At 37.5% G+C, this 22,734-nt stretch overlaps 1 protein-coding gene across 1 annotated transcript in view; it reads left to right on the plus strand.

Annotated features, from left to right (window-relative positions):
• The window catches only part of LOC133524609 (cell adhesion molecule DSCAML1), an 85,503-nt gene extending 74,204 nt beyond the window's left edge, over nt 1–11,299 (plus strand). The window contains exons 4-7 of the mRNA XM_061860740.1: nt 3,997–4,187; nt 5,200–5,329; nt 5,865–6,005; nt 11,025–11,299. Of these exons, the coding sequence (XP_061716724.1) occupies nt 3,997–4,187; nt 5,200–5,329; nt 5,865–6,005; nt 11,025–11,173 (611 nt within the window). The 3' untranslated portion in view covers nt 11,174–11,299. The remainder of the gene's footprint in view (nt 1–3,996; nt 4,188–5,199; nt 5,330–5,864; nt 6,006–11,024) is intronic.
• Nucleotides 11,300–22,734: the final 11,435 nt, after the last annotated feature.

Here is a 22,734-nt window from a genome sequence, read left to right on the forward strand (position 1 = left end):
TTTGTTTCTTTTGTAACTTAGTCAAAAACGCCTTTTTAGCTGTGACCCTGCCACTATGTGACTTGGTTTGGACATGCCTACTGACAGATATTAAAGTTTTAAAGTAAACTCGCAATTTTCGTCTGTAAATAAAAAAAAAACTTTACTTATTCGTTGTAATGTTTTTTTTTACCAAGGTGTAAAAATAAATAACGTGTCGCGTGCAGAAAACGCAAAAGGAAATTACTTTTTCGGCAAAAAAAAAATTTTTTTTTGGCGAATTTGGCCAAAACTCATATAACATTTTTTGCTCCTTATGACCTCAGGAATGCGTGGTTAAAATCTGTCGGGTTTAATTGGCCCACGGTGTATAATGTAAATTCTGAGGATTTTGATGAATGAAAATATTGTTGTCGATATGTGAAAGGTTGCTTTTAGGAGTGAAAAGTTCGTTGTAACTGTATGTTCTTTTTGAACGGTCTAAGACAGGTCTGTGATAGGAATAATGTAAAAATATTACTTGAAATTAAGTATACAATTTGAACGTCTTCTAACCCGTCATAGTTATACAGTCTGCATTATTAATAGCGGATGAAAGCCAATTGCCGTCCTCTTAATAGTTTTACATACATTGTATGTTTATATATTTTTTATAAAGCTATTCGGGTACGGTGGATCCTTTTGTAGCCTATTAGTCTCATCCGCTACTAATAGTGATGCTTATTTTACGAAAACATAATTTTTATCAATAAGACCCTTGCAGTATCAATGATTGAATAGTGTTCTTTATCTTCGGGACGGTCGGGTGGACGGATAGGTGTTTATGTCTAAAAATATGTATAGTCAGCAAAACCGTTTTGAAACATAACTTAATTCACAATCGCAGCATTTAAATCTCAAGTCAACACAACACAACATAAAGGCTCAATTTTCAATAAATACTCTTGGCACCTTCGCGATCCTAGCGTCATCGTCACTTGGCTCTTGGCCACCGGATATCTGATGTTTAGGCACCTGACCAAAGCCAGATCTGGCCTCTGTCCTAATATTGAACCTTAATGCAGAATAAATATGGTTGTTATTTTATCATGAGGTCGTAGATAAGGTATATAGTTATTAAGCTGCGTATAAAGCGAATACCTATTTCATCAACTTGCCAGCGGCGGCACGCGTCTTGAGCAAGCTTCCCCTTGAAATACAACCACATATGGAGAACAAAGTGGAACATTTGCTGGTTTTGCCATATCTCAGACAGTGGTACATATATGTATAGTGGTATATTTATTTAGTAGCAGCAGTAGTAAACTATTTATTGTACAAAAACACATAAAAGGAACGTACAATTAGGAAAAGCTAAGTACAAAGGCGAACTATTTATTTCCGCTACCCAAAGGTTGACTGGAAGAGATAGTTTTTCAGCGAAAAGACCGTCTGTTGTTTACCTCTACTTGAGTTCCTGTGTTCTTTCTGTATTGTTTTTTTATTGAGGTGAGGCGACCAGTTTATCCTAGTGGGTAGTGACCCTGCCTATGAAGCCGATGGTCCCGCGCTCAAATTGTATTGGTAGAAAGGATAATGCCTACAAAAATTACAAGTGACGACTTGGTTGGCAATGAAATGGTTCCATCTACTTTAACCCTCTCAGACCACTATGACTGTGGCGCCGCACTAGAACGCCTTTAGTATTCTTTGACTGCAGTATTGTGCATTTAAAGGTTAGAAAAGACTTATTTAAAATTTTGAGTTATTTGTATTTTGACATGTATTGTATTTTAAAATATTTGTCAATTGACGTTTGTTACACACACAGGTGTATTTCCATCTGTCCCCGCCGGGCACAGATAAGAATAGGCGCTATTTACAAATCATTCCTATCTGTGCCCGCCTCTTCTATGGCGGTGGTCACGTAGGGCGGGGACAAATGGGTATACACCCACGCACATAAGTTATAATAAAAATCGCACACACACACGCTGTTACTGGTATATTTTTGCAGATTGTCAAATCACTATTTACGACTTGCCTCCGAAAGCAACATAAAAACCGGATAATGATATGTAAATGTCCCTATAACATTATGTACGATCATCTACATTTTTAAATGACAATCTGAACCTTATTCCGATTACATAAGACCGATAGTCAAGTTGTTGTTAGTAGTTAACCCCCACATGCTAACGACATTAACGTAGCTATCGGATAATCGGAACCAAACGCATAATCAATAAAATTTCATTCGCCGACTACATAATCGACTCTGTGTCATGTTTTCATTTTAGCATTTTTGAAACTTCAACTTTATTGTTGAGAGAGTAAAGCTGGTTTCACTTTAATGTGTGACACAAGACTCTGTGTAAATAGGCTGTTCATATTTGCCGGGCCGTACCTTTGTTTACCTTTTTCTATTTGTTTATTTTATTTTCGTAGCTATTAACTCGTCATAGTTGTGGGTTTTGAATGTCATTAAATCTGATTTACCTATTCCGAGCAAACAAGAATCTACATATATAAAAAAGCGGCCAAGTGCGAGGCGGACTCGTCCATGAAGGGTTTCGTACCATTTATGACGTATTAAAAAAAACTACTTACTAGATCTCGTTCAAACCAATTTTCGGTGGAAGTTTGCATGGTAATGTACATCATATATTTCTTTTAGTTTTATCATTCTCTTATTTTAGAAATTACAGGGGGGACACATTTTTACCACTTTGGAAGTGTCTCTCGCGCAAACTATTCAGTTAAAAAAAAAATGATATTAGAAACCTCAATTTCATTTTCATTTTTGACGACCTATCCATAGATACCCACACGTATGGGTTTGATAAAAAAATCACTTTCAGTTCTAAGTATGGGGAACCCCCAAAATGTATTGTTTTTTTTTCTAATTTTGTGTGAAAATCTTAATGCGGTTCACAGAATACATCTACTTACTTAATAAGTTTCAACGGTATAGTTCTTATAGTTTCGGAAAAAAGTGGTTGTGACATACGGACGGACAGACAGACAGACATGACGAATGCATAAGGGTTCCGGTTTTTGCCATTTGGCTACGGAACCCTAAAAATACCACCGGCCATAAATAGTTTTCACGCTTGCGTTGAAATGTACTATTGTAAAACCAAACCAAGCTATATCGTCGGCGATTTTGATGGCACAAACTGTGCAAGTGTTATTTTAAACGTCAAACTTCTATTTAATTATATCGTTTAAAATAACACTTGCACTCTCTGGGCTGTCAAAATCGCTGCCAACTCATCTTGGTCTGACTCTACCTATGTTTGTTATTTTTTATTCGAGTCCATTTACTAATAAAGCTAAACTAACCAAGGCCGCAAAATCCATATTTTTTATTACTACCATAAAATTGTATAGGATCTTAAAGTAAATTGGGTTTACATGAAAAGATAATAAAATTCCTAAGTCAAAAAGTAGTTCTATGTCTGATCTGTATAATTCCTTCTTCATTTTCATTGACTATTTTGTAGTTGACAGGCACGATTTTCCGACTTCCGACGAGCGCTGCAATAATTAACTCGCCTGCAAGAAGTTGTTTATTACTTGTCGATTACCGACGATTACTGCCGTCATTTTCTTGCAACGTAAACCCTGGATGGTTGTTATAATAATGTTAATCACTCTTTTCGCGCTGTATCATACTATTAAAATACCTTCATTATCAAACACTACGCAATTTTATAAATGGGTTGATAATACATTTGGCAGTGGCATTCTTCTCTCAATTAATTTCGTTAGCAATATTCGACTGCGAAATATCGCTTTGTGGGAATATTGTCTAGATGCGCCGGCAATGGATATTCATACAACATTGGCGGCCTTAGGCAAGAGAGTTTGAGCGCGCGTCGTTCGTTAAGCACTTTATTTAGGTTGCATTTCTTTCTCTATCTCTTTCTTTGTGTTTCATTTATTTACTCGTCTTGAATACTTAGTACTTTGCGATAGTTACGGTTTATAGTTTTAAATAGTTTACAAAACGATATTTTCTTATTTCTTCCTCAGCGGAGCCTCCCCCACTGGTCAACGTGACAGTTCACGCGTCCACCATCCTGGCTCTCATCCTATGGAACGTAGCGGGTGACGGTGGGCACCCTATCATCGACTTTACCGCGCAGTATCGCTCCGCGACACCGATCAACGGCAGCCTGGAGTCGTGGCGACCTATCAGCCCCAACCACATCAGTCCCAACTCGGTTAGTGTCCGGTCAACGCGACAGTCCATTATTCTCGCCCCTGGAATGTAGCGGGCGACGGTGATGGGCACCCCATCATAGACTTCACGGTGCAGTACTTCTCTGCGACGCCGGTCAATGGCACCCTGGAACCGTGGCGACCTATCAGCCCCAACCACATCAGTCCCAACTCGGTTGGTGTATGATCTGACAAGCGTCCAGTCAATGTTACAACGCACGTACTGCGCCGTGAATGATGGGGTGCCCACCGTCGCCTGCTACGTTCCATAACATCAGGGCGAGGATGGTTGGCCCTGATGTTATGGAACGTAGCAGGCGACGGTGGGCACCCCATCATTCACGGCGCAGTACCGCTCTGCGACGCCGGTCAACGGCAACCTGGAGCCGTGGCGGCCTACAAGCCAACTTAGTTTGTGTACGACCTCAGTGGTGAACATCCGACGCGACTTTGACAGCGGCTACACTCGTGAAGCATGGCATCGAACTACCAGTTGGCTGCAAGTTGTTGTATACAATTAAATGTCTTATCTTATGAGCAAATATTTATTTTATAACAGCGCTTTACAAGTACCGCATTGGTTTCTTTGGTTAGTCTGAAATACAGGAGCATATTCGTTGCAAGTACAAGTAGTCCAACTCTTTAGATAGTTGCAATTAATTAATTATTGCCTAAACCTTATCACCAAAGTGTCATTTTAATAGTGAGGTAAAGTAGATATAAACATGCCCCTAGTTTCTCAGCCGAAACAGATGGCTGCGATGTACTATGCCATATGTTTGGTAGTTATTGAATTGTCAAATGTTAGTTTTGGACAACTAGAGTCACCGCATAACGTACTGAGCTGTACAGCGCCATTTAGTGTAATTGCCAAATTCGAAACACGAAATTCTCTTAGATTTTACTCATCTAGTACGCTTAATGAGTTTTGCTATCACACAACAGCTGTTAACAGCAAGGTATAATTGTTTTACACAAATAATACATTTTCTTATAAACTACTTACAATTTCAGCGTCAAATCGACGTATACCACCTGGATACGAACGCGTCCTACTGTTTCCGCGTGTGGGCCAACAACCAGCTGGGCTCCGGGCCCCCCGTCGAGGTGCTCGCTACCACACTGTACTCTGACCCGGAGGCAGGTCAGTACTATCGTTACCTGCCCGATCATAAATCTTATTGCATTTACATAAGGCTTCATTTCGGTCTACCCGAGGGTCACGAAATGAACGCTCGGAGCGCGCACGTTTAACGCTAACGCCAATGCCCACCTGTAAATAAGAAAAATTACCTGTACAATTTGAATCAATGGTATTGGAAAATGGAACTGAATTAAGCTTAGAAATAAATTAAAAGTGGAAAACTTCACTGTACCGGGCGAGACTCGTCAGACTCGAACTCACGACACTGGATCACTGAGCTACCGAGTCTTTACCCGAGAACAGCGAATATTTCCACGATATGTGCCTTAGGGAGGCGCTACTTGCGACATCTGCGGTAAGAGTGTTGCACTTCTTAATTAATTTCTTATTAGGTAATTTGTTACTAGTGCAAATGCCCTCCGTATTAATCCTTAGTATACGTTTGTTTTTAGCACATCTCGAGTTCCGTCTCCATTTTTATATGTATATATAATCGACTTAGTATCGTTTTAACACAACAATATTCCGTCCCCAGAGCTGTACAAGCACTTCTTCAGCGGCGCGGAGCACTTCGACACGCGCACGTGGCTGGCGGCCGTGTGCGTGGTGATGGGCACGCTGCTGGTGCTGGCGGCCGGCACGTGCGCCGTGCTGTGCCGCGAGTGGCGCCGCCCCGGTGAGCCCGCGCCCTAGCACACTCCTCTGCCGAGGCTGTACTTCCTCTGGGAATAGCCCGTAGCCCGTTAGGATTAAGGTCCAGTTTTGAAAAGCAGATCGGCGGCGCGCTTATAAAGACATTCCAACAATGGAGTTTCTATTAATTGCGTCTGCCGCTGCGAAACTGTGAAAGTAGCCTGCGGAAGAAGGGTGTACAGTCGGCATCTAGTAAGCGAATTACACTACGCGTCATTCTCTAATAAATTAATAAAAGAGGCATGTCTTTATACAGGGTGTTTTTAATGAATATATAAATGAATAGTGTTAGGTCGAGACAAGTCTGTAACGGTTTGGATGACACATGCAGTGTATGTAACACATGTAAAATAACACTGGCACTGCGTGTGCTGTCAAAATCTTTGCAGACTTGTCTTGGTCTGACTCTACATAGGTCATACTGAGTAACTTTTACTATGGGATGGGACCAAATCAGAAATCGCGATAATAATATTAGCTGTTTTATTTGTCTTATGTAGCTGGTCTGATGTTGAAATTTTGTATGGAAAGGTCAATTTTTTTTTTCACGATTTCGGGGTTGGTCCCATAGTAAAAGTTGCTCAATATGACCCGATATATATTCACTCCGTAAATTATTGCAGGTGACTAAAAACACTGTATGTATGTAAAACAATTATTGACAATTTATTCTGTGAGATACTTTTGAACGCGAACTTTAAATATGGCTGATAATTTTGGAGCGTTGTTCCGTTCGCTACTATTGATACTGACTGTACTACCTATGTGAATAGGCTAAGCCGCAATGTATTGCTATAGAACGTGTCATTCACGAAGACGCGCGCCTTGACTCTCAATGTTATGTTATCAAAGGTTAGATTTGACAAATCTACACGTCATCGTGGATGACACGAACTATCCTTATATTCCTAGGTTCACACGGCGTTATTTTTTCCCGTATACCGTATACGGGATTTTATCGAATAACGTAGTGATAACAAAATTTGTATGGCAACTTTCAAAATCGTTCATACGGCGTCTATGCGGAAAAGCCGTCTAGCCGTGTGAACGATTTTGACATTGCCGCCTGAACCTAGCCTAACACTTTTAAACTGAAATAAAACGTTATACCGCTAAATCTGTTCGGCAAAAGTCAGGTTGCAGGCTTTAATGATAGAATAATTAAGTAGCTTCGGCGTAAATTCGTTTTTGTTATAGAAGCGTATGGACCAATAGCGTCGCCGCATGAAATCTGGATATTTGCCGTGTAAACGGTTCAGTTTTAGGGTACGGACAAATTTCAAAGCTTCCTGTGATGTTTTAGATAACGTGTATTACAGACACAAGCTATTTTATATTTAAAGGCATCTTCCACGAGTTAATAAGCTTTTTAACTTTAAACTCTAAATATGAATAGGAAACAGCATAATGTTTCGGTAAATTAATAATAATTACTTTTGCATAATATTAAAGTAAGATGAATCAGGAAGGCTAATAGGTATGAAGTAGCAAATATTTGCGATAGAAATATAATTGTTATATATTTTTTTCTTGCCGTAATATTCACAGCTAGTATGTTTAGATTATATACAAACTAATCATATACACCGTGGGCTGTTAAAATTAAAACAGAGGGTCTCTATTTTTTCCCATAAAGTTTTAAGTCATAATGTATTGTTTACCCGCATTTTCGTTAGTCATAATTTGGTTTTTCTCAGAAACGCGTAACTTTTCAGGATTGCCATAAATCAAACCTAACCTAACCTATCTATAGGATAACCTAAGGAAATTCTGAAAAGTTAACGGTTTCAGAGTTATGACTATACTTGCCGCAAAACTAACTGGCCACTGAGATAATGCTATCTCCTTTACCCTTGTTAAGACCAACCAAGAGTGAAAGAGATGGCATTATGACCTGACCGGCCAGATAGTTTTGCGGATAGTATAATGATAATCTGACTATCATTACATCATGACTTTCAATAATTATGTCAAACAAAGTGATCCCCCGACAGATTTTAAAGGTGTATTCTTGACCACATTTAGGGACTATACTGTCATACAAAGTTTTCAGAAATCGGACTTGTTTTATGGATAGTGTCAATTCTTGTAAACATTTGTTTCTGTAATAACATAGTGAAAAACGGCTTTTTGGCTGCGACGCTGCCACTGTGATTAATGTTTTGAAGGAAACTCGCAATTTTTATCTGTAAGAAAAAACTACTTATTCGGTGTAATGTTTTTTTTTTTCGGCAAGATGTAGTCGTGACGTGTGCAAAAACGGCAAAATGTCTTAATGCTGAATTTCATCAGAATTCATATAACAATTTTTGCTCCTTATGACCTCAGTAATGCGTGGTTAAAATAAGTCGTATTTTGCCAGCCCACGGTGTATAATAGGCTATTAAAGTACCTATTGAACAAAAAAAAAGAGGTGACTTTAACTTTAAGTCACAATACTATTGTAATGCAATAATATTTACGCAGTACCTATATAATAATTATAAGCTCAACTATAATTTTAGAAAAGCTTTTTTGACTTTACCAGTTCTATCACAAATAGGTACGTAATTTTTCGAAAATATCTTCGCACTGCTTTTATAAACTATGAAATAACATAAACCTTTAATCATAACAATTTTTAAACTTCCAACAAAATAATAAATTAGTGATATTATATTTAAGTGGTGATTAGTGCCAAGTTATACTTATAAGAATTTTCTTCCATAAAGTTTCTAATTATTATACCTATATAGCTTTCGTATAAAACAAATTGATATAAAAATACAAAATATAAATTTATGCTACGGGATGGGTGCTACACGTTGATATTTTATTAGTGATTATAAACTTATACCAAAAAGCAATCTTTCCAAATTTAAAGTTACCAGCTGTGTATAGGCTTAGAAATATTTAATATAATACATTCCTATAACGTCCTAGGGACGAAAAGCAATAATAATATAGATTATAAGCACTATAGGAATTTTGCTTTAGATGAATGTAGGGTATGGACCAAAGGACTACGGAGCGTCAATTATTGCTTAGAAATGATATTATCTCGATAGTCTGCCTTCCGAACTATTCACTATTACGATTAATAAACTATTTAATAAAAAGGAAATTATAAAAAAATACAGTTTTATATCTTCATAGTTATGCTAATACATTTTTAATGCTTAAAATTGCAGGATCTGTAGAAAACTAGAAATCACTTATTGAACAATAATTAATAAGAAATATTGTAGGCAATTAGAAAAGATTAATTTTGTCATTATTTCAAATCAATTAACTAATAAAAAATATTATTGAATAGAAACTAATAAAAATAGCAGAAAAATAAATAATAACGAAACTTAGTATACAATTGATTCTTGCCTTATATTCGCTTCAATTATATTTATTACATAGTTGTAGGACAAAATATGACAAATAATAAATCTATTATATGCACTATGTCAAATCGTTTAACACACGTGATCTAATTTTCTGTGGAATTGTTTTTTTTATAAGTAATCAAATAACTAGAAAAATAATATACCTATAAAAAAAGATACACGTATTCCATATTGCCAAACGAAAACCGATTTTATGCTATATTTCCCAAGTTATCAAATCAAATGACAACCTACTACCAGAGTTAATTTACGCTCAAACATTTATATGTACAATAAAATTAATGCTCTCTATTCTTATGACTTAGGATCACTTATATCTGGACCACTGTAAGGAACTTCTATATGTTTCTAAAGCAAGGATGCTAATTACGAAGAATTTCATACATTGAACCGCCATACCCTATCTCTATCGCGCGCGCGTAATTATATGTATTGCTGTCTCGCTCATAATATAAATCTCGTCCGGACAGCAATATAATTATGTGCGTGTGATATATTTCGAAAAGGCAGGTCGATGTACGTAATTATTCTTGCTTAGCGTCCTTACTTTAATGCTGTCACTATAGTAACTATAAGGCTCGCTTATGAAACTATTATTAAGATTCTAGGTATTATTTAGATTATAAGTAACTGATAAGATTATGCATGAAATCACATCTGTATTTAAATTTAAGCACATTTTTTTCTCTTAGTATAAAAGAGATAGGATGACATGAATACAACCAACTATGGAGTTAAAAAATCTATCAAAGGGAGTGATTTTACATAGTTTCCTAGTATTGCCGAAGCCTCTTTAGCAATTCTTTTAGAATTTAAATTAATTAGTAAAGCTTTACGAATACGCTTTTTTTCTAAATTTCTTAAATTACTCTGAGAGAGTTGCTTGGCGTAGAGCTATGTTGCAATCCTAGTGTTCTGTCAGTGCGATGAATTTCATTCCATACTTGTGATATTCATTCGCTTAAATGCTCAGAGCGTCAAACCAAAGAGCTCTTATGCCCGCTCCACACATTCACGAAATACGCGCAGCGGGAACTATCGCCTCTCGTCTTGTTCTCTGTTTTTTTATAAGTTTGAATTTTATTATCCACCGAAGGCCGATTGTCCTATCTACACTATTTATTAAGTTAGATGAAATTTGAATCTTTGTCAATTGAAATAGAGTTGAATTTGTTTTGATTGATCTCGAACAAAAACTAAATCAACTCCATTTCCTACACTGTAGGTTCAGTTGACATAGGATTTTTTTTTATGGCTGGACATCTAAATTTGTAGTGTTATAAAAACCTCCCTGTATGTTAAATTTACATAATTTTTGGTTCAACGGCATGAAATATACAGGCCCTGATTATGACAATAATATATTACGTTTGCAGCATCGTGTGCTATTCGGGCACCTAGTGTGGAGCGGACATTGAATTTTACTCTATCCAATAGATACTCGCTCTTAACTCCTCGCATCGGCCCACGAAAGCGAGATTTTCCGCATGAATTTTATATAACCGTGATGCAGTTTTATTCATTCAATTTTTCTTCTTTCCCTCTATCGCACTCGCTTGGAACGCACGCTTGGACTGCGGACACTTAACATTCACTCACACGGCAACGGTACGTATAACACACAGAATTCGAGGAACAGGACATAATGGAGTTAGTGCCTAACATAATCCTTAATCCCGGGTTCATGGACACGGATCCCGCGCCGCGGGACAGCGCGGGCAGCGTCATCCGCGCCACGGAGTGCCCGGGCCCGGGGAAGCCGCGGCGGGTCTGATTCTCGTCTATACTTAACCTTAGGATATTCTATCGCACCGATTCCGGACATTTGTCATGATTGTAGCGCTGAGGTGTGACGCTGATACGGGAGCTGGGAGTGATGTTAAATAAAAATGTATGGTAATCGTAATCGAATACTTCGGAGCGTAGATGCTCAGAAATGTCTGAGTGAAAATACATGTTCATTGGGCGGGTCCACACAGAGCGAGCATGTGCGCGAGGAAACCAGCCGAGGCACGTCTACACTGGCCGTTTTGTGGGCCTATTAAGGCATTTTTGAGCATTTTGCTTGCGCGATGTATTATGCTGTACAGCCTAAAGCAAAAGATCTGATGTTTTAACAATTTTATTTTGAATGTTATTAGAAAAAAATTTAAATTTATTTCGTTTCAATTCCAGTTCATTAATTTTATAAGAGGTACCAAAGTTTTTTTTAAAGTGCATTAATAAATACAATAGATTATTAGAAATTTTTATCAATCAATAAAAAGCAAAAATGTAATATACAAAATTTTACACCATCCCTGAAATTCTCATAATTGCTCTCGATTTTCAAATACCGTGTATGGCATGGCATGATGAATTGTATTGTTCTATGTAACAAATTGCTTGACAATTCGACAAGGCTATTTAAACACCCCTTACAGCAATATTGGTACCCCAGCCTTTTGTACACTTCAACATTAATAGGCATCTTGTATTACCTGTCGTGAACGTTGCCTCCCGTATCACCTGTACATCGAAACACCGAGTATGGCTCAAGGGTAAGCTGGACATATCAAGTTTATAAGTGGACGGTGCGTAGTATATCCCTGGGTTGCGGAACTGCTGTGTTTGTTGTAAGTTTACACTCCGAACTATCACCAAACTATTGTTTCAAGGCAGTAACGGCGCAAGCAGAATTCAACTTTAATGTGAAAGTGATTAGGTTTGGATTTCATTATGGTGAGATATAACTAATTGTACATATAGTTGTTAGCTTTGTAGCTGGCCCCCAACGGCTTATCCATTGTCTATTGTTAACTAAATCTGCGCGTGCCACTACCTGCATAAAAATGGTCCGGTCACTTTAACCGGTTATTAAATTACAACTCCTATGGTAATTGAAATAAGATTCAAAATGAACAAATGGAAAAATTATTTGCGAATGCTTGTGTGGTCCCTCTACGGTTACTGAGTGCCGGCGAGTCGAACGCTACCGAACCAGTCTAAAATGTGTCCTCGATATGCGGAACAAAGGCGCGTTATCGGAGAGCGCACATACACTGGTTTTTTGAGCGTTGGACTAGCCCGCGCTCTGATGCTAATTAGAATTATACGACCCTTTTTTTGCAGGTAGTGACACGCGCGGCTTTAGTTAACAATAGACAAAAGATTAGCCGCCAGGGGCCAGCTACAAAGCTAACGACTATAAAGTATGATGGGCCGGATTGGAAGGCGTTTCGTTTTATGGATTTTTGGCAAACTAAAGTTAAGTTGCTTTCATTCGACCCTCTTTGACTTAAATGCCGTTACAACTTGAAATAGCATGTTGGTGTACGTTTGGGGTAATTTTAGCGTAAATCTACCATTGAGAGAGATCGCTTTAGTATTGTAAGTATTTAATTTTTATAATCAATGTCGAGGTTGCCATCACTGAAAGACATAATTTAGTATTTTACTGTGTCACAATTTTATATAATGCTTGCATTTACTTTTGATAACTATATACTATACACAGTTAAGGCAAAAGTCTGACTGAACGCTTTATTTATTTCTCTCCTGGCAACCCCGACGGCCATTTTGAATTTGGAATCTTGTTGCTTACCGTTCAAGTAATATATTGTTAGTAATAAGAATTGTATCGTTAATTATATATTTTTTGCAATATTAGATATATTTTTATAAAAAGGATCTCAGTAAATTAGTTAGGAGGCCGCGCATGCGCGGAGACGCCATTTATTTATTTAATCGTGATTTTGTACTGTGATTTATTTGCGTTATTTATTTTGAATATCTATATATAAGGAAGGAAACTAGTGCGATTGTATATACTAATTTTTACTGATATCGTAGGGCAAACCTTGGCTATTTGGTGATACATAGTTATTCGGTGATAGTCAGTTTTATTGTCTTTTAGCCAAGTTACCTGATAATTTTATGACTTGGAACCATATTACACCACATTAGCCACATTCGTGCTATTTCTTAGACATCGTTTTAAGCAATAAAATTACAGGGAACTCGGCTAAAACACAATAAAACTATCACTGAATAACCAAGTATCACCGAATAGCCCAGGTTTGCCCTACGTAACGTGCGCGGAGCTAAGGATGTACATAGTGAAGCTAACCGCGTAGCAATGGTCGCATAGTACCATGACGGTCAACTAAGAAAATTAACACCCGGTTGCCATTTTTCTGGAAAGCCATTCGCAGTTTTTTTTAATTAACCTGGTCGAGTGTCCCACTGCTGGGCAAAGGCCTCTCCGTTTGTTTTCCACGACATAATTTGTTTCTGACTTCTTAATGATGTAAGCATTACACCTTAATTAATTATATAACAATACAACAGCAATAATAATGCCTTAAATTGAAATTTTAGACTCGACGTTTTGTGTTTTGACTTAATTTTGGCTACAGAGGGCTAGACTAGCTATTATCATGAGAACATCGTAAATTATCGTCACAATTTTGTAATTTTCGCTACACGCAAGAAAAACTATGCTACGTGCTACGACGTAGCGCTACGAACGTAGCTTTGCCATGAATGTGTTATTTTTCTTAGTAAACCGTCATAGTAAAACGCAATGCTTTTAGACGCGCATCGCGTTGTATTGACTAAAACCTAGAGTAAATTCACGGCACTGTGATTCGTAGTTAAGCGGTTATAACGTAGTGCAATATTCAGGTCGTACATACAGTGAGCTGCGAAATTGCATGGAGAAATTATGAATGAATTCATTCATTAAATCGCCATGCACTTTTACGGCTGATGGTACCAACACGGATGAATAAAACAACACCTGCTGTGTCAATACAAAGTCGCGTTCCTCCAAGATTCAGCGCCATCTATTTAACGGCACTTGAATTTATTTGATTAAACATTAAAGCCAATATCATTGGCATGATAAAAGCCCACCGCATCCACTGGCTCCGCCACGTTATGAGGATGGAGGAGGATCGCGGCGCTAAAAGAGCATACCTGGGACGCCCGGTAGGGCGGAAGCCGATCAGACGTCCCAGGTATCGCTGGGGCGATGCTGTTGAAGCGGACTTGCGCGATCTTCAAGCCGGCAACTGGTGTCCCACCAGTTGCCAGAAGATCGAAACAAATGGCGTGTACTCGTGTCGAAGGCCAAGGCTCATTTTGGGTCGTTGCGGCAAATTTTACTTAAATTAAGTAAATAAGATGTCTAGGCGTCAAAGAAAATGGATGAAACTGAGACTAGCAATAGCCTGCTTAACCTCGCGAGTCCCTAATGAGCTGTTTTTATGTCATTTTTAGGGTTCCGTACCCAAAGGGTCAAACGGAACCCTATTACTGAGACTTCGCTGTCCGTCCGTCCGTCCGTCCGTCTGTCACCCCGCTGTATCTCATGAACCGTGATAGCTAGACAGTTGAAATTTTCACAGATGATGTATTTCTGTTGCCGCTATAACAACAAATACTAAAAACAGAATAAAATAAATATTAAAGTGGGGCTCCCATACAAAAACACATTTTTTTGCCGTTTTTATTAATAATGGTACGGAACCCTTCGTGCGCGAGTCCGACTCGCACTTGGCCGACTTCGCATTTGAACCTAAAAGTTCAAAATAAATATCCTATATTCAGGACACTGGGTCCTTATTTCACTTGTCCTAAAAATAGAATGGGCCTGGCGAGGTTAATGGAGGAACACGATTATCCATATAGGTTGTGGGTCTTGTATTATTCGTCCAAGGTACCGCTCAAACGTTAATATATTTACATGATAGTACACGACAATATTATTGAAAGGTTGATTAATGTTAACGAAACCAATACACTTGAAGGCAATGAAGCATATTATGTAATGATTGTGATTTTTGACTTGAATGCTCTGAAGCTCAATGGGCTGTCTCAAAAAGATTAATATTTTTTTTATATATAGGTACTTTCGGTTCAATTGTTTTTGTTTTGAGACTTTTAATAGCAAACTACAGCCAGTGGTCAAATGTTCGCGCAACACCGGCTTCCGACACGTCGGAAGGGAGGATCCCAAGCGATATTTTACCGTACAAATCGTTCTGTTTCGCACTTCTCACTCACTACGTACAAAATCCAATCTTTAATGACGACACAAACACATCATCTCAAAGACAAATCTGCCACACATCGATCTCTCTTTATGTACGGACGAGTCACAATACCGCGCTATGCGCAGTTGGGACTGTGCTTCGGCAGAAGGGAAATAGTGCGAATGCCGACACCCTCCCCGGTGTTGCTCAGAGGGTGAAATAATTCGGAACACGTCATTATTCCCATGGTACCAAAGATAAGCTATCACATTTGGTGCTGAGTATACATATATTGTCATATAACTCACTAATAACTACCACAAGTTAATAGCCATAGTGAACCATATTAATACCTAAATAAGGTTAATTTTGTGTTTAATTATTTATTAGTAATTACCTAGTGAGTTTTGGTTTTCACCTGACGATATTATTTTGGCGATTACTCCGCAGAATGGCTCTTAAATATTGATGATGATGATATTATGTTTAAAGTAATAAATTTATCTTGCCATTCGGGCTGGTTGCCAGCCTAAAAACTGTGTTGCCCTATTTGAAAAATATTAATCTTTTTGAGGGTAGTTCGATAAACAAGCGAAGTTTCTAGAGCATTCGTTAGTGGTAAGTGAGAGCATATGATTGTTATAGAAGTGTAGAGCTGTTTATTTTTGTACACGGCGAGCATTGCATATCAGGGAGCCTTAGGAAGAATATATGTCAAACAGAATATATTTTGTAATATCCTTTCCTATATTCTTCGTAGCCCGGGGTAATATCACAGCAGTCAATGTTATGAAAACAAACGTAACGTATTTCAAAAATGTATCCACATACTTATTAAAGTCACTACGCGTAAAGGTCTTCGCACACTATACCAATTGCACACCAACTCAACTCACTTTTGGTTCACCTTAGTGGACGACGAGTGGACGACGCGTAGACCACCCGACAGTTACCTAAATTTTAAAATTGTACTATAGGACATACAAGATAAGGCTTTAATTTCAATATTTAATTTTGAGTCGAGTGGCTGTTGAGTTGTAACAATGTGCTAAGACCTTAATAAAGTGTGTTGGCCTTCACATTCAGGCCTGTGTACACATTGAGTCTTGTTTATTGCGAGTATGCACATTTGCCACTAAACGCATGTGAAGGCCAGCCACACAACCGTATTGATCTTATTAGTTATTTGTATGCGTGTATGTGTACACGCAAAGTACAAGACGACTATTAAAAGTCCGCAGCAAGCTCGGTTCTCCATACAAACTTATTTACGCTCTCATTTTAAAACGACTAGATTGCTCTGGAACTGTATTATGTAGCTTCAGATACCATAGTTAAAAAAATACAGCGAGTTCACGTTTTTCATACAAAAATTGTTTTTACTCTTTTTGTTTTATAAGCTGGAGCCATATAAACTAATTACAGTCATAGATATACCTCATGTCATTGTATGTTCAAAGTTTTATTACAATCCAACACGTAGTTTTAAAATGAGAACGAAACCCCGTTTGTATGGGAAGGTTTAATGCGGCAATGCGGCCGAGCTTGCTGCGGTCTGAAGGGAAACTCTCGGGCTACGCTTCTCTTTACCTTCCAAAGACGCTCATTGCCTTTCTGTGAATCCACCTCTCTCGCCTGCACTAGTGTTCTCTGTACAGACACGACTGAAAATATCGTTACGAAAAATGTGCAAAAAATATGTATACACTACCTTAATATAGGGCAATAAAATCGTGTATACATATTTTTGGCACTTTTTTCGTAACGATATTTTCAGACGTGACCGTACTTGTACCGTCTCGAACTGCGGTGCACATTCTGATCTAGCTGTGGTACACACTACGTACAGTTTTGTGAAATCAATTGTAGAACTCTTTCTTGTCTAATTTATTTACCTATTTAATTGTAACTGCAAATATTCATCCGTGCATTTCGTCAAAGAGAATTAAGAAGACCAAGAGTGCTCACTACATACAACGGATTTGTTACCAAAAATACTATTATTTTCGTAGTCTACATCTAGCGTCAAGTAGCGGAACTCTCAGTACTTGACGCTAGACGTAGACTACGAAAAAATAGTATTGTTGGTAACAAAACCGTTGTATGGAGTGAGAACTCTTGGTCTTCTTAATTCTCTTTGATTTCGTACCTCACAGTCACGGATTTTAATTGCTGAGCCATTTAGGGTTTACTTTACATTGGAGATGTCATGGCGTTGGTATTGTCAATCAAACTAGCTTGTACCGGAGATGGGTCACAATTAAAGTATGTGGTACATCACATATCGATGCATAAAGGTGCATCTACACCGGGGTAGCTTTTTTGGAGCAACACTGCAACACCGGGAACATTAGGTATATTTTATGGTCACGGTAACTTAACATTGGAAATGTTGTTTTAACTAAGTCAAACTTAAAAATGCGGTGAAATTGACAATCGCCACAAGCACGATATTAACTGTTCGTCGGCTGAAAATACGTTTATGCCATATCCATTTTTTTTTTGAGCAAAATAGTTTTTTAATGATTTCTAAAATAACCAAAAATATGGGTTATTCCCACTAGTTACCACCAGGTTGTTACTAGTGGTAACTAGTGGGAATTTTTTTCCCACCTTTTACCACTGGGAGAAAAACCCACTAGTTACCATTTTTCCCAGTAGTGACCACTGGTAAAAGGTGGGATTTTTTTCCCCAGTAGTTACCACCACAATTTGGTTAGCGTTCAATACGAATAAAAACAGTATAAATATAGAGTACTATAAAGAGTAAACATCCTAATTCGAAAAAAAAAATTATTGCTTCTTTTCACTCTCTTGCAAACCAATGTAGGTGGCGTATGCAAACGGATTCTGACCCGACGTTCTTATGTGTGCAAGTTAGTTGATGCCATGTCCCTGGGGACACTAGCAGTATTCCTAGAGTTTTCAATTATTTTCTGTACTTACAAACTTGAAAAACTTCTACATTTTAAAACTATTTCATAATTCTGTCCAATGTTTACCAACAGCTCACCTAGTTTAAACCTGCATTTCAAACTAAGCTAACTACAATCGCCGTAACTTACTTTATTCCTAAACTGCGTTGTGCTTGCTTCCTCTAAACTAAGTACCTAAATATATTTATACGATTATTGTGAATTGAACATGTGTCCGTCTTGCAATTGTAAATGTGCTAACGTGTCAATTATTTCTGTGTCGTGTGCTGCACTATCACTTTATATGTATGTGCTAAATCACACTCAAGTATATATTATATGCTATACCAAAGTGCTTTGAGAAGTTGGTAAGAAGCTGCAAAAATAATTGTCCATATTAATGTGTATTGTAAGCGTACAACACACACACATTACATAAACACACACACTGCTATACAAATTGGCACACAAAGACAATTTACGGTGTGGTATGTAAGCCGTTTCGAACTTACTTTCTCATTGGCACACCAAATGTACCTAGGTATTAAGACCGCTAGTCAGGACCAGATTTCCATGACTAATAGCATTCCGGACGATAACTTATAAAGTGGTTAAGGGCGATGTGTAATGAACGCTCGTGGACGTCAGCTGCTGCTCCGTCGGTGAGTTGAACGACAACCACCCAAACACGAAAAAATAATAAAAAATGTTTCACCCTTAACTACTTTACAATGAAAGGATGACTGAAGAAATTACCTCCTTGCCCGCGGTCTATATCAATTATTTTTGAAACTACTAGGTATAACGCCGCCTTGTCCATAAAAACTTGAGTGAGGTTTAGCCTGTGTGTCTGCATTGAATTACGCACCTTAGACTTACAGATCTTCTTCTAATTTGACATATACGAGTTAATGGTGTAAAAATACGGGTCAAGATGGTACGTATTCGATAGTAATTTTTGTAGATTACGATTGACGAGGCATTTTTGATGGTTGATATTGTGCATGTATTTTTATAGACTTGTCAGTTGCATATTGACCTTGTGGTCGTGTTATCGTGAATCCTGTTACAGTACGAAATTATGATAATTCAGTATGAAACTTAGGTAACGTTAAATAAGCATATCCAAGTAAATTTTAACCCTGTATTTCAATGTATAACAGATCTGTTCCTATATCGCTATCACACTATCCGTTTGAAAATAGATTCTCTAAATTGTAATATCTATCGATATTAATGACGATAAACGTATTCAATGATATCGACTGAAATATTTGGTTTCTGCATTTAGATGCGTATCATAGAGCCAATTTTAACTACTTAAATTGTCTAGAAAATTGTACTGTTTGTAGTAAATCACGAAAATCATCAGCAAATTCCGCCAAACCCGATGTATAAGTAAAGGTAAACCGTAAGTGTATAGCTTTAAGGGTTGTATTAGTGTAGCCGTTTGTACGCTAGCGTAGAGGCACTTAGATAGAGAGCGAGAGTCAAGACTGGGGTGCGGGGGTGTGACGATGCGGGTTTCTAATTAGAGAAATGCTTAATCGGTGGGTTTTACTCGAATGCCACGCTGGTACCAGAAACGGTGGGTGGAGTTAAAAAGCTTAATATATCGCTTGAGTTTCAACTTGGGCAATTATTGTAAGGAAATGCGTTGTGCCAGGCGTGGCATTCGCTTTGTACAAGTTTGATTTGTACTGATTCATTATTAGTAGTGCAAAGTACATCCCTACAAGATATTAATTTTGAATAATAAATATTTAATCTTGCGAAGACGAGTAATAGTCGAGCAATCATTCGTACATGAGATGATGTTTTGTCTTTGTATATGTATTTATGTTGGAAGAAATATAGATCAAAATCCTATTTGAAAAAACAGTAATTTTAATACTTCATGAAACCTTATTTTGCTGACAAGGTTGGTAAATCAAATAATTGTGCCGTTAAAATTAGTAAATCGGGGGTTTATTGCCATAAACTGACAGGTTAACAATATCTAGTTATTATTTTACGCGACTTTCCAGCAGCTACAGTATTTTTGTTAATAACTATCATCCGCTGTGTATGTTTGTGCGTTACTGCGGCTTCGCACGCCCTCAAATGTTTTGGAGAGAAACATTCAATGTGCCTACGATGTACATACATTTTATAAGGCCTAGACGAGGCTTTCGCGGCTAAGTAGTTCATAACCGTAAGCATGGCATTAGGTACAGTCGCTATCAAATATATCGGAGCGGCCAAGGTGCTCACAAATATCTGGACTCGCCTTTATCACGGCGTTAGGATGCGTGTTGAGATATTTTTGAGCGCCTCGGCCGCTCCAATATGCCCACTGATGGCGACTGTGCATAGCCGTAAGCATGTAATTAGGTACACTGAGAACTATTAGTATATATGCGGTATGTTTGCCGCGCAAGCCTTGTATATCAGTACCTACACTAAATTTAATTCATGTAAGTAGTGTAATTCTAACTATGCCATCTGAACACAATCATGCTTTTTATATCACTTAATGATTTTTCAATATATAACGCTTGTTTTGACCGCTTCAAGCTTTGCAAAAAGGACAGGACAGGTGATATATTCGTAGTAATAGAATAGAGGTAGAGAGTATGTGGTGCATGCGAACAAGACGACAATACTGATGGAGAATTTTATTTAAGTTTCACAAGGTACATCTAAGTGAAAACTAAGTAGGTAAAACATGACTAAAAATGAATAACTAACCTACCAAAAATCCAGTAGGGCTAAGATGGTCGGCTCTTTATCATTTGTCACCATGCCTGTCACATTCTAACAAGTATGTAAGCGCGAAAGTGACGGGCATAGTGACAAGTGATAAAAATGGAACCATGATACCGCTGCCGTACCTATTTACGAATGTGTTCGCTGTTCTGGTCTACCTACTTCTTTCTATTTGACTACCATCGTATCCCTGATTTTTTTCGCTCTCGATATCGGACCACTTTTGAACAATGGACTATAACAGTCCTGACAGTAATACATCTACGCACTGACGACATTAGAGTATATTTTAAGAAGAAATTGTTCGTTCCGATATAATTATTTGCTGTACACTCTAGGTGTAAATACAGGGTGGGCAAATAAGAAGTATATATTTTGTTTTTGAATTTTAACTATATTAAGTTCAATGATTATTAAGCAAATACATGCGGAACATAATATCTGACATATGTCTATCTCTAACAGCAGGCAAATGTAAGCTCTTATCATAGCAATTTTCAGCATATTTTCGCTGTGTGTCTTAGTAAATTTGTGACGGATAGTCGGTTTTAACTATTTAAATTTCACCAGCTTGCTACTCTTGTTAGCATAGACACGTAATTTTAGAAAGCCTCACAGAAATAAGTCAGGAGCTGCAAAATTTAATAAATTTAACTGCCAATCGAGTAAACAACGTATTTTAAACAACACAAATATTTGAGAAAAAATTGCTTGCTGCTAGAGGTAGATATTTGGCACAAATTATCTTCCGTATACAATTGCCAATCCTGAATCATATAACTATGAAAACATATTTAGTAAATTTTGCACTTAATATAATTAAAATTTATAAACAAAATGTATCACTCTTATTTGCCTAGCTGTATAATGTTTTGACATGTTCAAAAGTGGTCACAGCTTGCGGACAAAATACCCATCAGTTGGAAGCGCAGGAGTTGCCAACGTGAATTCATGTTATTCTGTCTCTTCTCCGTTAAGTATGTGCATACATATGTGCTTTCGACGGTTAGTTCACACTGATATATAATATATAAAATGATTTACTTTTAAGCTGCGTTCAAAAACTGGTTATTTAAAATTGTGAACACACTCTAAAGAAACCTAAATGTATTTGAATGCTGCTTAAAACTCGCTATTATTTACTTTATATTAAAGTATTATCTAGGCTAAGGTCGCCTTTTCGTCTGGAAGCACGTCCATGATATAGGCAGCGAACGTTAACTTTACTTTGCTGTTAATATTGTTATAGTAAAAAGAGAAAAATCGTCAAATTATTGGATATATAAACTAAGAAAAGCACTTTATCGTAGATCCTCAGTGATATTGTTGAGGATACTTTAGGAATGCTTGTACCTGATGACTGCTCTTTTTACTATGACATTTGCCGGTTGTTTCATGTAATTAAACATACCGGTCTAGAATACCAAATTTTTAATTGGCAATATTTTTTATATCATAAGTAAGTATAAGAGTAGATTAGTGAATCGGGGACGACACCACTCTGATATACTCGTCAACTGATTGGAAGCCACAGTGAGCTACTTATGTAACCGATTATAGTCTTTTAAATTTATGAAATAAAGTTGAAAATTGGTTACTTAAGTACGTTTTGTAAATCACTTTGTTCAGCATCCGGCCTTTTCACAAAAACTATG

This window comes from Cydia pomonella, chromosome 13, assembly GCF_033807575.1.
Source record: "Cydia pomonella isolate Wapato2018A chromosome 13, ilCydPomo1, whole genome shotgun sequence".
Taxonomy (NCBI): domain Eukaryota; kingdom Metazoa; phylum Arthropoda; class Insecta; order Lepidoptera; family Tortricidae; genus Cydia; species Cydia pomonella.